The sequence below is a fragment of the Aspergillus neoniger genome (assembly GCF_003184625.1).
Source record: "Aspergillus neoniger CBS 115656 unplaced genomic scaffold BO87scaffold_26, whole genome shotgun sequence".
Taxonomy (NCBI): Eukaryota; Fungi; Ascomycota; class Eurotiomycetes; order Eurotiales; family Aspergillaceae; genus Aspergillus; species Aspergillus neoniger.
This window is the reverse complement of record NW_020291154.1, coordinates 354,955-368,816: the sequence shown is the minus strand read 5'-3', so window position 1 is coordinate 368,816 and position 13,862 is coordinate 354,955. Positions and strand designations below refer to the sequence as shown.

Below are 13,862 nucleotides of genomic sequence, written 5' to 3'. Positions count from 1 at the left end.
GACTAGGGTCGTGGCCCTATCCCCTGTTTTCATTGTTTTCAGTGTTTTCAACCTTGTTTTCAATGTTTTCAGTAATGTTTTCATTGTTTTCAACTCGCGTGGACCATGTGGTTGCAGGCACCATGATGGCGGTTTGCACTGTGATCAAGACTACGGAGACAGCGGGAAAATGGTTCCTGTGCCATTCCGATTTGCCAATCTGGTCTGCCAGTTGACAGCTGATAACAGCTTGGAAAGTGCGTCTTAAATACTAATCAATGTCTATCTTTATTATATGAGTTCAACTTGAAATCTGTTCGCAAAATCCATGATCCCGTGTTGAATAATATTTCATTATCCGACCTCCATCTCCACTGCCATATCCACAAGACAATTCCTCCCGAGCTTAGTAGCACTGGCACACGCAGTTTCAGGCATTCTCCTTATATATCTGCCGTATTAGATCCGCCAATTTCTGTACCTCGTGCGTGTTCCAAGGCATGGCGTGATGGTAATCGACCTCGTACAATTTCTTGGTTTTCGAGTCATAGTATTTCGCATACTGGAGTCGGCTGAGCGGCAGTACCCAGTCCTTGAGCCCGTGGACATGCAATGTAGGCAGCGAGACTGTGTTATCTTCAAAGTTGAAGTCTGCAACATGTCAGTATGTTCATGACAAAAGCTGCCAAGGTTGGGCAGGAAGAAGGCAGCACTTCTCACAGGCGATCATTACTCCGTGAAGAAACGTTAACAGATAGGAATAATAAGCAAACGTACGTTTCGAAACCTCCGATTCCAGCGGTGCCCCGGCCCCCATGCAGCAAACTCCGAATTTCAACTGGATTCCCTCATTCGCATCCCAGCCCGAGGCAGCTCTGCGTTGCTGATCCAACAACAATCCCCCCACCACTCTGGTTCCTTGACTGAATCCCATGGCACCCACCCACGGACCGGCTGGCTCATCTTGCTCCCGATCGTTTTGTACCATTAGCTTCAGAACCCTCTCGATCCCGTCCCGGCCAACATCGTCATACCCACTTCCATCCACCAGTTCTTTGCCGTCGCTGTCATTCGTCACCCACGATTTGTATGGCTCGTAGCCGCGGAAGGCGGGGAGGACGCCGGGACCGGCGTCGCGAGTATAGGGACCGTCGAAAAAGACGAATTCAAAGTCGTTTTCGAGCAAGCTGGCGAGGCGCGAACATTGAATCTTGTAGATTTCGCCTTTGGAGCCACCGCCGTGGAAGCAGGCGATGCGGGGGCGGGGTTCGGGAGGGAACATTCTGAAGGTGGTGTAGAGTGAGGAGTATTAGGGTGGGAGGTTGGGAGAATATAGTCTGTCTCCCAATATAAGCAGCGACAAAATAGAACTTGCGATGCTAGAGTTTGCGAGTTGAGATGAGTTGAGGCGACTTGCGAGACGGTGAGGGATCGCGAGGGGCATGGATGGTCATGTGAGATTTTAGCTGCAAGTTTCGGGGGCCAAACATTCTTATTGGCGCCGGAGTATCTTTTCTGGATAAATCCTGCATGGCGATCGGATCCTTCTGTCAGTTGAAGATATGTCTTTCCTGGTATACAACTACAAAATAATATTGTTACGGACTATGGAGTACTACACTGTGGTATAATCTACAATGGGCAATGATGGTCCCACCGCGAACCAGAAATCCAATAAACCACTCCAAAAGCCCTTTCCCCGGACATTCCCCGACACCCCACGAACCCCCGCACCAGCAACAAAACCACTGAGACCAAGGCAGCAGCAGTTCCTGGTCACAACATGTCCCAAACTACCCTTCAACTTCTAAAGATCACCCCTTTACATCCACCACTATGTCCAAACGCATCATCATCACCGGTGGCTCCGGCAAAGCCGGCCAATTCATCATTGCCCACCTCCTCGCCCAGAACTACGACATCCTCAACCTGGACCTGAACCCACTTCCCGCTCCCCTCAGTAACAAAGTCCATACCCTCAAAGTTGATCTCACCGACAACGGCCAAGTCCATGGCGCCCTGCACTCCCATTTCCATCTCACCGAACCCTTCCGTGAACCCCTCCGCCAGGTCCCCGATGCTGTCATTCATCTAGCCGGGTATGCACGGAACATGATCGTTCCTGATAACGAGACCTTCCGAGGCAATACTTTCTCCACCTACAATGTGCTGGAAGCTGCATGTCGGATGGGCGTACCGAAGATCATAAGTGCCAGTTCACTCTGCGCGTACGGGGTTGCTTTTGCAGAAGGGGATGTCGATTATCCTTCGTTTCCGGTTGACGAGGAGGTAGATACCAACCCGATGGACGTGTATGGTCTAACTAAAGTGATTGGGGAACGTACAGCACGGAGCTTTGCTCGGCGATTCGGGACCGATATCTATGTCATGCGACTGGGCGCTATTGTCGCGCCGGAGGAAATGCGGAGTCGGTTTGAGGAGTACGTGCATTCGCCGGAGCAGTATAAGGTGCATGGATGGGCGTATACGGATGCCAGAGATATCGGGCTGATGTTTGAGCGGGGCATTGTTACGGATGGATTGGGGTTCCAGGTCTTTAATGCGGTGAATGATGAGATTACGAATACTTCAAGCACGGCGGAGTTTTTGCAGAAGATGTGTCCCACTGTTCCGATTACGAGGGAGATGGGGGAGAAGGAGGCCCCAGTGACTAATAGAAAGATGAAGGAGTTGTTGGGCTTTGAGCAGAAATACCGATGGCAGGATGATTGTCTTCAGAAGTGAAGGATAAATGGTGGTGCAGAATAAGGTATCCGATGGGAGAGTAGGTCGTAGACATACGATAGCTGCCTCATTCATAACCATAGCAATGGCTTAACGTGGTCCTCCGGGTGGACAACATATCATAGCATATGTCTGCATAATTATGACCTTTCCTCGAGCCCTTCATTTCAGGTGCATAAATGTGACCCTGTCAGGCCCACTGACAGCTCGGAGTTAACAATCAGGCCACGCAGCAAATAATATGTGTGTAGCTGAGACACTCCGAGGCACTTTGATTAACGGTAAACCCAATGCGGAAATCACTAAAATAGCCGCGGCTCAAGGCCCTCTTTTTGGCGGTTGAACCCGATATTGCCGAAAAGAGATGATGGCAGTGCAACGATGCCAACGAGATTTTCATGAGCTAAAAAGAAAGAAAAAAAAAAAAAAAACCTGTGCCGGGAAACTGAACGTACATATGTCCAGTACAATCCTCTATCTTTCTCAATTATTTTTCGTATCATCATGATATGGCATATATTGAAAGGATATCCCAATTGGGTTACCGGAGAGCCCGTGGCCGGTACCGATGACTAAGCGGCAGGACCGAGCCGGATGTCTCGGTGGCGCGTCAAACCTCAAAGGGATTGTCATGTTCTGCTGTGCGGATATGCGCGCAGCCCCATTGACATCCCATTGCTCGGTTTAGCTCTTGCCTTAGGCGGTCCATAGCACCTGCTGTCATTTTTGCTGATTGGTCCCCACTCGCGCTTTTGTCCCTGGGATCCCTTGGATCGACATTGTAACATGCAGGCGCGCGTGCCGGAGTCCAGCCCTAACCCCGAGGGGGATCGGTATGTGCCCCTTCGGCGTACTGCTCGGGCCTGTGACTCGTGCCATCGGAGAAAAGTAGGTTGCGCTTCGGGTGTCCACTTTCAGTCCAATTCGCAATAGTCTATTGACCTTTCCCGCGGGTCAGATCCAATGTGATACATCTGTCCCCTGTAATTGGTGCCGCCACCATAACCTGGATTGTACCTTTGATAGGCCTGTTGGCGGGAACAAACGAAAGAAGACCACTCAACCCGCCAATCCAAGGTGAGATTGTATGTTTTGTTCCATGTGGCATTCCACTAACTCCTCAGACCCTTGAGACGACCTCACCAGGAAGACCTGGAGGACAGGGTGCGGAAGCTTGAGGAGCTTCTCACACGGTCGATCTCGACTACGCAGCACCCCAGGAATTGTCTTTCCTTATTGGAGAAAGGCCATCTGGATGCTGAGCAGTCTCCGAGCTTGGCTGAATCGACGGAGCTTCTTGTTCAGACGGATAATCCGGCTCCCAGTAGTGGCCTACTGTTCGGGAAGATCCACTTTGCCGGTCACTATCTGGGTGAGGTTCGGACATACAGTGGTATCCCTTGCTTCTCGCAGTCCGGCCAGGAGTGGGTGCGATCCTGTACGGGCGAGCCTGGCACATTCGAGGATGTCTGGTCGCACAAATACCCAAACCAGGTCCCTCACCTGACGACTCCCCATCCGCAGAATGGTTACAACCACTCTGTCACACCGGACCTTCCAGACCGGTCGTTGGTGGAACAGTATGTGAGCCACTTCTTCACTTCTGGTGAACGCATGGTCTTTCCTGTGGTGGATGAAGTTCTTTTTCGGGATACCGTGGAGCTCGCGTATCGACCATGTCATGGGCCTCCGCCTGTGGAATATACCCGGTCTAGAGCATGTATCCTTGCATTCCTTTCATTCATTGCCGAGCTTGATCCTGCCCCAAGTCTTTCCCCGGTCGACCCTCCGGTCTACGCTGCCAAGGCGCAAAGCCTCCTCCCGTATATTCTGCACGATGTCAGTGTACCTACGTTACAGACCATGGTCATGCAGGTGAGAACTGACCCCACCCACTGACAGCCAAGCGCCCATCTCATTGATTGCGACACCAGGCTATCTACCGAACATTCACAGGCGAACTACAATTAGCCAACCAATTTCATTCCATGGCATGTCGGGTCATGTTCATGCTTGGTGGAGAGACAAGCGAGACGGTAGACGCGTTCCGAGAGTCCTCAAAAGATCCCCAGGACCGGAAATGGCGATCTCAACGAATGCTTCGTCGCTTATTCTGGCTCTGTTATGGCTTCGACAAGGAGATATGTTTCCGGTCCGGCCAACCGCCAGTTATCCACGATGAATACTGCGATCTCACACTTCCACCGAACTATACCGAAATTCAATACCCCAGCACGGAGGGCAATCCCATCCGCTACGACGACATGACCATACCCATCTTTCCGGGGGATCTACGACTGACGATGCTCAAGTCTAAAACCTACCGGACACTCTACTCTGCTAAAGCGCTGCGCAAGTCCGACGCCCAACTGCTACAAGATATCCGCGAGCTTGACGACGAACTTGAACAATGGCGCCTAAATGTACCACCCGGGCACCGTCCAACCCTCGGGACTTTCCAGGAACAGCATCCGATACCAATATATCGCATGCAACCGATTGTCATCCGACTGGAATATCATTATATGATGTGCACCATCCATCGCGCCAGTGGTCGATGTGAAGCCTGGGGTCAACAATGGAGAAGTTGCCAGAACGGAATGATGGAGGGTGTGAATTCAAGCATGCTCCTAGCCGTGGAGGCTAGTCGGTCCTCGCTGCATTTTCTTCGTACGGTCATTGGCTCAGTGCGTCCTGAGGCTTTTTGGTGTGTTCTCGCATGATCTCTCTTGACCCGGTCTATTCGTACTAATATGGCACCTAGGATGATTATCTTCTATCCCATGTCCGCCATCCTCACCATATTTTGCAGCATTCTAGCGAACCCACTTGATCCATATGTTGAAGAAGACCTACATCTACTGAAGGTGGTCCCGGACCTTGTCAGGGACGTGCGACGACGACGCACGTCGGAAGTAGAGATTGCACATATGCAAACAGTCACGGATTTCGTGGCCGAATTGATCCGACTTGGCCACTGCGCTATTGAAAAGGCTCGTCGGAGCCAGAGGCAGCTCACCCAATCGTGACGTCTCCTTCCTCATTTAGGCATTTGTAGATGTCTATTCCCCTGAGAGCTTTACAGGTCTCCCCTTCTTGTTGATATTGCTTACTGGAGTCATTGCTCAAGATACCCATGTATTATGACTTTGAAGTCACCGCCATATAGTATGGCGCATATGCGCGAGTGTATATTGAGTTAGGTTTGTATATTGGGCTGCAATCTTTATGCTAGATTTATACATACAAATAGAATTATACACAAATCAATTCTGTAATTTTGTCTTCTGATCCTGTGAACTGGTCGGTGTCGAGGACTCTCTTAACCGCAATGTAAGGATAGATGTTCTCGATTTCCTATAGCATTCCAACATGTTTTGAACAACAGAAAGACGATTATGGGCACTATGGCATAACATTCAATCTGACTCACCATTGGGTGCCCACATAGTGCTACTGATCAAGGCCATTTGTTTATTTCAAATTCCTCAATTCTTTGCCCTCGCTACCCGCTTTGTCAGCTTCACCGACACTTGGCCGAGGGATACCCACAACTGGACCCTCAGCCTTGCTGAACAGCGCACCCGGATCAGCATTCGCGAGCTAATTATATGTGCCCACTGCCTCATACATTGGGTGGGAATGGGGACTTGCACGTGTCGTTGTGTCTGTTCATGGAGACCACATTTCATCGTAAGGCCGCATTTCTACCCAACCATTATGGAACGCGAATATTGCTACCAGGCAGGCCTTACCTTCTCCTGTCGATCTACGCCTCTTTGTAGGTTATAATGTCCGATTTAGTACGTGCGACCGGGGTTTTTGGCTGACTTTAGCACTATAGCTCAGGGACAAGTAGTCACGTGTCTATAATAGCTCTGTTAATGCTGTAGTGAAGAGGAGGCTGTCCATACTTTGCCTCACGGAACAAACTATCCCATATGCATTCGCCTTCTTCATAATTTGTTTCTCCTTCTCACCACGTACAGAAACTTCTTGGATGACAAGATAAACTAAGCCCTTAGCATCACAATGTGTTCACATCAATTGGTCGCCTCGTTCCAATATTGCTCACCAATGCCCACTCTACAACACACTGCAAGCTGATTCCCCAGCTAATGGAAGTGGACAACGTCGCCTTCCTGGAGCCTCGACTCTCTTGGGTATCTTCATACAACGACCAATGGCCAATGATGCTAACTGAACATTCTTTCCAAACACTTATTTAAGTCCCTGCCCCATCTGGTCTTATCCCAGATAGCACTTAGCGATCAAACAACATCTTTTACTACTTCAAGACAACCCAAGATCATTCTCCTTACATTCCATCAATCTGTGAGTACCATCCATACCCTCACCAGCAAACAACATCCCCCCAACTAACAACACCCAAAGCCACACACAACCAAAATGGCTATCTGGCTCCAAGGCCCCGGCTCCGGCGCCATCGCCGACCCGGCCCTCAAAATCCGCCCGGACAGAGGCGGCGCCATCGTGCAGCCATCCAGACCCGATGCAAAGCAGGGCGCCGTGCACTTCATCCTCCCTGCCCCACCACGAGAGAACCCCAACATAACCTCCGTCGCCGTTGACTTCGAGACCGATAAGGCATATGTTGACGCCGTGGCTATTCGCTTCGCCAACATGGAGGCATTCCGGGAACGGTTCCCCGGTCCCAAGACTTCGTCCTTTGCCGTTAAAGTGCCTCCGGGAGAGGCGGAGTATAATGGGCGGGGTGTTGTTGTTACTGTTTATGTGAAGTTTAGGGAGTTCAGGGCTGTCGTTGATTTTGATCAGGTGAGGATTGCGGTTGAGTAGGAAGTTTTTGTGGATTGGGATTGGGATTTCGGGTTTTTGATTTCGTTCTTGTGTATTATGTATGGTTTATTGGTTTGAAGGGTGTTGCTCCCTGTCGGGATGGGGAGTGTTGTTTAGATTTATTGCTTTGGTTCTGTATTTTTTGTTGATGTACCTGCTGTGGGGATTTCGACTTATGTCTGACTGAATGGATATGCTGTGCATTTCATGTGGTTCAACGGGGGCTTTGAGTCAGAGAGACAATATTAATTAACACCAGTTACTGTCTGGAGGCTTTCTTTAGAACAATGTTTGCAATGAACGTAATGCGGAAGTCTATCTTCTATTGATTACAACATGCTATATCATAAAGAACCGAAGAAGCCACCTCAAACAGTAAACTCGATACAAAAAGAAAGACCCCTAAAACACCTAGTACTCCAAACCAAACCATATCAATAACTTCATAACATCATACCTCATAAGCCAGCCACCCTTTTCCTACCCCCAACTACCGCAAAGCCATACTGGCAATAACCACCGAACTCATATGACTGCCCGTAGATATATACCCTCCCCTTCCCATATTCATCCCTACCATACCCACCTCCAGCTGCCCCATATTCATCTTCTCCTCACCAGCCATCCGCGGCTCCAACGCCAAACTCCTCTCATACTTGCCCTCGACATCACCTCCTGCAGCCTGCACGTTCCGGACAATAAACTCCTGTATCTCAGGCACAGGAAGCAAATTGTACCCGACAGCCTGACAGCTTTCAATCTCGCGCAGGATGTCAGCGACTTTGATCCGCTTGCTGAAATTTATCATCACGTTCGGGGGCGGGGTATGACTTGGGATGCCGTCTTCGATGAAGGTGAGGTCGGTTAGGTAGGTTCCTTTATTATGAGTAGGTGTTAGTATGGTATGATTTAGTTGGAAAGAAGGCGGGGGATGTTAGGATACATACCGAGGAAGGGAATGCGTGGTGGGCCTGCTGCGCGGAGCTTTTCACGGTACTTGATGAAGTTCTTGTCGCTGGACATGAGGCTCTGCATGACTTCGAGGAGTTTGCGCGTTTTGGGGCTCACTTGTGTCCAGGTGCGGTGGAGACGGTAGATTGGGCTTGTGGCGAGGCCGGAGATTAGGGACATCATGGTTGCGAAGTTGTTGAGGGAGCGGCAGTTCTATTGATAGCATAGTGTGTCAGCATGTGGGGTGAGAGTGTTAGATTAGGGGGGGGGAGCATACGTCGGCAATGTTGACAAACTGCTTGATCAGCGAGACACGCTTCTTCATCTCATCGTGGGCCAGGATCATCTCTCCCACCCAGTTGGCGAGCTGGTTCGAATGTAGAATCGTGGCGTTGACACCGGTGGTGCGTTCGATAGAACTGGTGCTGCTGATTGTGCTGGTGCTGGTGCGGCGTGAGGGAGGAATAGATGGTGGTCTATCGGTATCTTTCTTCTGCCATGACTTGTTGAGACACTCGGTAGGTTTGATCCGAGCGAAGAGACGTGATTCGATGATGGTGAGTTGGCGAGCAATCTCCACCGGGTCGAGGTCGAGGAACTTGAGCTTCTTCATTTTCCTCGGAGTGAGTGGTTTTGGCACTGTGCTGTTTGGGGGAGTCATGTAACGTTTGAGGATGTCTTGACCCTTCAAGCGCTGCTCGATGATGGTGATGAGTTGCGAGGCAGTGGGAACGTTGGCGAGAGGTTGGACGTGGGCGTGGATGTGTCGGAGGAAGTCCATTGTTGATTCAGTGGGTGGTTCCATCCAGTACCGCTCCAGCCAGGTCTTGAGGATGTTGATAACGCGGAAGCGGACGGTCTTCTGCTTCTGTTCGGTCCAACGTGAGAGGTCAGAGTCGCTGAGCCCTGGAGGTGGGGGCATGTTCAGTCGCTGGAGGAGAATCTCAAAGAGTTCTCTGCCACAGACGAAGGTCGGGTAGGTCATGAGGAAGGTCTCGTTGAACGAGACATCTAGCCGATCATGGCGTGTCAGTTGCTCAACCAGCCCACAGATGGAGGCGTGTTTGATGGTTTGGCGTTGCTCGTCCTCGTAAACAACCTCATCCTCATAGTCGAGGCTCAAGAACGGGGCCGCATTCGTGTCGATCGGCATCGTCGACCATTTCCTGGCGTGCTGGGAGCTGGAAGACATTGTCGTGGGCGTATTGTTTCGTGCATAGTCGAGGTCGGATAGAGACGCTGCACTGGCCAGTCGACGTGCTTGGGGCAAGAGGGGGTTTATGTCCGGGGTGACACCGGCAGCCTGGTGCAAGTAGATGATAGTGGACAATAGTCCGCACGCGAGTAAGAGGGAAGCGAGTATAGCGCTGGAACCACGGGTCTGGAACCCCACCAGCCCACATAGAATGGACGTTGTGCGTCACTTCCCGGATGTCTTGAGCGAGGTAGGGCCAGGGGCGCACAAGTTCCGACATCGCCCAGCATTTATCAATCTTATCACCGACGCGGATCGGCCTCATCATCTCCACATTGAGTAAGGCAAGGCCATCGCACGGCTCCACCTGAGCCATTTTCTGCGTGTTAGCGCGTTCATAGTCTGCTCACCGTGCGTGTCTCGGGTGGGTTCGGCGGTCATGGTTGCCTATGATTGGGCTGGTGCGCTTGTCGTCGGCTGGTTCTCTTCTTCTGATGGCTGCTGCCAAGATAGAATGGCTTCTGGGACGCTTGTGATGGGCAGCAAAGTGATCCCACTCGGGTCTCGGAGGGCTTTTCCTTAACGAGGGTATTCGGAGTTTGATCTATCATCTTCTACCGTTACGTTATGGCGGAGCTATTCCGGAGAATCTTTGAGAAATAAATCAGCGTAGTAGCCTGACCATCATGGAAGCAATGACTATTATGGACGCAATAACTACAACAGATGCAATGACTACTCTAAAAACAATGACTATTATGGAGCAATGACTATCATGGAAGCAATGACTATTATGGAAGCAATGACTATCATGGTATCTTGTATCCTACTCTACAAAACCTCTATACACACATCCTCAAATCACCTGGCCCTTGTTCTGTTGTGGCTTGTTCAGCCTGAAGTTCTTCCATATGGCCACGCAAGGAATCCCCATCGCCATCGCCACTACGGCCGCAATACACGCATACTTCATGTAGACGCCATAGGCCGCATTGATCGCATCACGAATAGCGGAACCAACGGGATACTCGAGCTGCGTGAGGTACCCGCCCACATAGATCTCCATCGCTTTGTCCTTGCTGCCCTCGGGTAATGCATCCCTTAGTGCACCAGGGAAGGTGTTGGTGTAGATGGCAGCGGCAACTGCATAGCCTACTGCACCGCCCAGACTCGAGAAGAGACCAATCAGGGAGAGCATCATGGGGACTCCCTCACGATCAGAGGCAGCCATAACAGCCATATCTTCACCAATAACCAGGGTGCCACCTCCAAAAGCAATGAATATCTGGCACATCACAATATACCCGATGCCTCCACCGGCCGATCGAAAGTGGATCATCAACCCTGCTCCAAGGAGGACTAGGGGCAGTCCAAAACCTAAACAGGTATACTTGAACTGCCGGGTGACATAGACCGTTATGCCGAACACAGCAGACCAGAAGCACGAGCCAACGTTGTAAATCTGCCCGACATAGCCGGCCATGCCGATGCTCAGCCCATAAACGACCATGCAGAAGTTGTAGAAGTAAAGCTCCCATGTGTAGTAACTGAAGAAGAGACACGCTGCAAGACCGCAAGCCCCTATTACCGTGGGCTGCTTGAAAACTCGCCACTTGATAAAGTGATTGCGCGCCCCGAATCGCTCCCAGAGACCAAACAAAACGAACAGCACGAATCCAATGATGATCATGGAGATAAAAGCGGCACTCTTATACTCGGCGCGTCCGTACGACGCGAGACTGAATGGGAGTAGTAGGAGGAGGAAGGCAGCGGTCAAGAGGAATGCACCAATCACTACAGGAGAGTCAGAAAAATGTCAATTGAAACAAAGAGGATTGTGCTTACCGTCGAATTCATGGAAGTAGTGGACTACTGATTCCCAGAAAGTCCGGCCACTTGGCTCCCGACCGTAGATATACATGCTCTCCGCCTTTCGTTGGTAGAATTTGAATATCACAGCCAGAGGAATGAATACAAACGGCATCACAATAGCAAAGATACCGTATCCCCAGCGCCATGATGCTCTCTTAATGATTGACTCGGCAGCCAAGGGGCCGGTGAATGCAGTGCAGATAAAAGGAGTGCTGGCGAAACCAAAGGCGAAAGCTCGGTTACGCATTCCGGCAGTATCGGCCATGAAGACATCGAGGATGAGATAGACAGCATCATATCCGACCCAGTACAGAACATAACCGGCCGCATAGGAGCTGGGGTTGTTGCATGCTGCAAGGATGACAAGTCCAAGGATGTAAACACCGACAAAGACTAGGAATCCTTCCGTTCTTCCCCAGACGTTCAACAACTTCGCTGCAGGAAGTCGGACGACACCACTGATCACGCTAGCTGCAATACCTGCCGTACTCACTTCAGGGGCAGCTTCAAAGTTGGCGTAGGCGTTCTGGATCACATTGCTGCTGACCGAGGATTGTAGCGCTAACATAAAGAATGAAAGCCAGATCCTGTGGTCGGAAACACATCATGTCAGATATGTTATATCATTATGGGAGGGAAGACTCACAGTGCATAAGTAAGATAAGCCATCTTCTTACTCCAAGCCAATGCTGCGGCCTCTGCCTGCTGCATACCACGAGGTGCATCGTGGGTCACCACGTTGGCCGACTTTTGAGCCTCGTCTGCTTGCCAGGCCTCAAGAGTGATCTCATCAGGATTCCCCTCTCCGTTGCTGGGAGAGGTGACTTCCACCTCATAGCTGAAGTCTTTGAAATCCGCACCAGCCACATTTTGTGCTAGCTGCACATCATTGCGGCCTCGAGTGATGAGGGTAGGACTCATGGCTGGTGACCACTAAATCAAAGAGAGGTAAGGAATGTGAGTAGTTTGATAGTCCTCAGTGCGTAGTCCTCCGTGATCAGGTAATGTGCGACGACGAGGCGGCCATGAGTGCGGTTTTCAACATTCCGAGGGAGCGGACAGGCTGCGAGCATCGGAGCATCGCATGCAGGAGTAGTGTATCCATTTTGCACGAGGCGCGCTTCCCGATGTAGATCTCTGGGTGAACCCAGGCATCATGCATCTTGACTGGCACGAATGGGCGATGGCAGCGCGGATCAGATAACGTAGTGTGGGATCAGATAAAAATCTAATGGTGTGGTCCTGGCATCGCTCTCTTCCAATGAAATGGCGATCGACTTCAGCCCTTCCTTCCTTGGCAAGGCACCGCGTGATAGACCCTTGGCTACAGGCTCTGACTGGCATTGTGATTGATTGCTTCGTGGGCAGGCCTTTTCACTGGTTCGATGGGTCCAGTATCCACTCAGGCACGGGAAGTCATACTCACACATTCCATAATCACAAATCTTGTTAGGCTTGAAAGGCAGCCTGACTGTAGTATTAAGCTCACGGCGCCGATCATCTCGGGTGAGAAATTCCAACTGGCAACCATGGCCCTCGGTACAAATAACAATGGTATTACCTCACAAGAAGGAATATACATTGTCTGCTATGACTGTGGAAGGCACTTTCGCAAGACTGAATCGTTGCACTACCTTCGTTGGTCATCATACAACATGGTATTTCGTCAATTGTCCACTAATAATTAAATTGCCTTAAAATTGTTGTGGTACGAAGTCACGTAAGCTCTGGTTGTGTGACGTAGCCCCGGGACCGCCAAGGGACAATGTCCTCCTATCTGCCCCTGCAAGGGTTGCCAGATAGGTCCGATTCACGGTAAGAACACGCGAGATCTGTTCCAACACCGTGAAAATGATAATCATAAGCCGTCTCGGCTTAGCCAATTGGGGCTTCAGGATGTATGATCTTGAGGGCCGAAGGAGTCTGTGGAAATGAGCTTAATAAATTGAGTCAGTCCCTTGGTGGCGCACAGACTAAGAGTTCTAAGTTAAAGTTATCATAATCAATATCCCTGTTCCCCAAAGTAAGAGTGTCTTCGTATTCATATGTGTCACCTTTGAGGAGGGAATTTTGTGTGTGAGTGGGTCGGCTTCGGATCGCCATTCGCAAGCTATGGCCATTTTCGGCCATCTATCTGCTTCGAGTCGGCTGTCTGCAGCAAATCGATGACATAATTTCAGCTGCAGTGGAAAAAGAAACTACCCAAGCTTTGATTAAGTGGGTGAGCTGCGGCAACTTAGGGCAAAGCTTTGTAGCAATGTTCGTCTGCCGGGTTCTTCCGGGGATATGAGGCTTCTTCATG

At 50.5% G+C, this 13,862-nt stretch overlaps 6 protein-coding genes across 6 annotated transcripts; 3 read left to right on the top strand and 3 right to left on the bottom strand.

Moving 5' to 3' along the window:
• Positions 1 to 105: 105 nt before the first annotated feature.
• Positions 106 to 1,471, bottom strand: BO87DRAFT_378641 (uncharacterized protein). The gene is made up of 2 exons (XM_025623843.1): positions 757 to 1,471; positions 106 to 630 (listed from the first exon to the last, which is right to left on the bottom strand). Exons 1-2 carry the CDS (start codon positions 1,259 to 1,261, stop codon positions 410 to 412), a joined length of 726 nt encoding a protein of 241 aa, XP_025477470.1. The 5' UTR covers positions 1,262 to 1,471; the 3' UTR covers positions 106 to 409.
• Positions 1,472 to 1,523: 52 nt separating this feature from the next.
• On the top strand, positions 1,524 to 2,900 carry BO87DRAFT_378640 (NAD-dependent epimerase/dehydratase family protein). Its single transcript, XM_025623842.1, has one exon. The coding sequence runs from the start codon at positions 1,816 to 1,818 to the stop codon at positions 2,722 to 2,724; it is 909 nt and encodes a 302-aa protein (XP_025477469.1). The 5' UTR covers positions 1,524 to 1,815; the 3' UTR covers positions 2,725 to 2,900.
• A 354-nt stretch (positions 2,901 to 3,254) lies between these two features.
• BO87DRAFT_339622 (Zn(II)2Cys6 transcription factor) lies at positions 3,255 to 5,942 on the top strand. Its single transcript, XM_025620628.1, has 5 exons — positions 3,255 to 3,612; positions 3,683 to 3,801; positions 3,858 to 4,599; positions 4,659 to 5,431; positions 5,489 to 5,942. The coding sequence occupies exons 1-5, from the start codon at positions 3,511 to 3,513 to the stop codon at positions 5,751 to 5,753; spliced, it is 2,001 nt and encodes a 666-aa protein (XP_025477468.1). The 5' UTR covers positions 3,255 to 3,510; the 3' UTR covers positions 5,754 to 5,942.
• A 1,192-nt stretch (positions 5,943 to 7,134) lies between these two features.
• Positions 7,135 to 7,542, top strand: BO87DRAFT_428232 (uncharacterized protein; the record flags this gene model as incomplete). The annotated part of the gene is made up of 1 exon (XM_025627441.1): positions 7,135 to 7,542. The coding sequence occupies one exon, from the start codon at positions 7,135 to 7,137 to the stop codon at positions 7,540 to 7,542; it is 408 nt and encodes a 135-aa protein (XP_025477467.1).
• Positions 7,543 to 8,032: 490 nt separating this feature from the next.
• Positions 8,033 to 10,064, bottom strand: BO87DRAFT_441467 (Ras-GEF domain-containing protein; the record flags this gene model as incomplete). Its single annotated transcript, XM_025628006.1, has 4 exons — positions 8,033 to 8,418; positions 8,490 to 8,706; positions 8,771 to 9,796; positions 9,834 to 10,064. 4 exons carry the CDS (start codon positions 10,062 to 10,064, stop codon positions 8,033 to 8,035), a joined length of 1,860 nt encoding a protein of 619 aa, XP_025477466.1.
• Positions 10,065 to 10,544: 480 nt separating this feature from the next.
• On the bottom strand, positions 10,545 to 12,481 carry BO87DRAFT_408583 (siderochrome-iron transporter; the record flags this gene model as incomplete). The annotated part of the gene is made up of 3 exons (XM_025626166.1): positions 10,545 to 11,482; positions 11,534 to 12,147; positions 12,207 to 12,481. 3 exons carry the CDS (start codon positions 12,479 to 12,481, stop codon positions 10,545 to 10,547), a joined length of 1,827 nt encoding a protein of 608 aa, XP_025477465.1.
• Between the last annotated feature and the right edge of the window lie 1,381 nt (positions 12,482 to 13,862).

Coding starts and splice junctions, on each gene's coding strand:
- BO87DRAFT_378641 (XM_025623843.1), bottom strand. CDS start 1,261: ATGTTCCCTCCCGAACCCCGCCCCCGCATCGCCTGCTTCCACGGCGGT. Junction 631..756: donor GGAATCGGAGGTTTCGAAAC/GTACGTTTGCTT, acceptor GACATGTTGCAG/ACTTCAACTTTGAAGATAAC.
- BO87DRAFT_339622 (XM_025620628.1), top strand. CDS start 3,511: ATGCAGGCGCGCGTGCCGGAGTCCAGCCCTAACCCCGAGGGGGATCGG. Junction 4,600..4,658: donor TACAGACCATGGTCATGCAG/GTGAGAACTGAC, acceptor TTGCGACACCAG/GCTATCTACCGAACATTCAC. Junction 5,432..5,488: donor GTGCGTCCTGAGGCTTTTTG/GTGTGTTCTCGC, acceptor TATGGCACCTAG/GATGATTATCTTCTATCCCA.
- BO87DRAFT_378640 (XM_025623842.1), top strand. CDS start 1,816: ATGTCCAAACGCATCATCATCACCGGTGGCTCCGGCAAAGCCGGCCAA.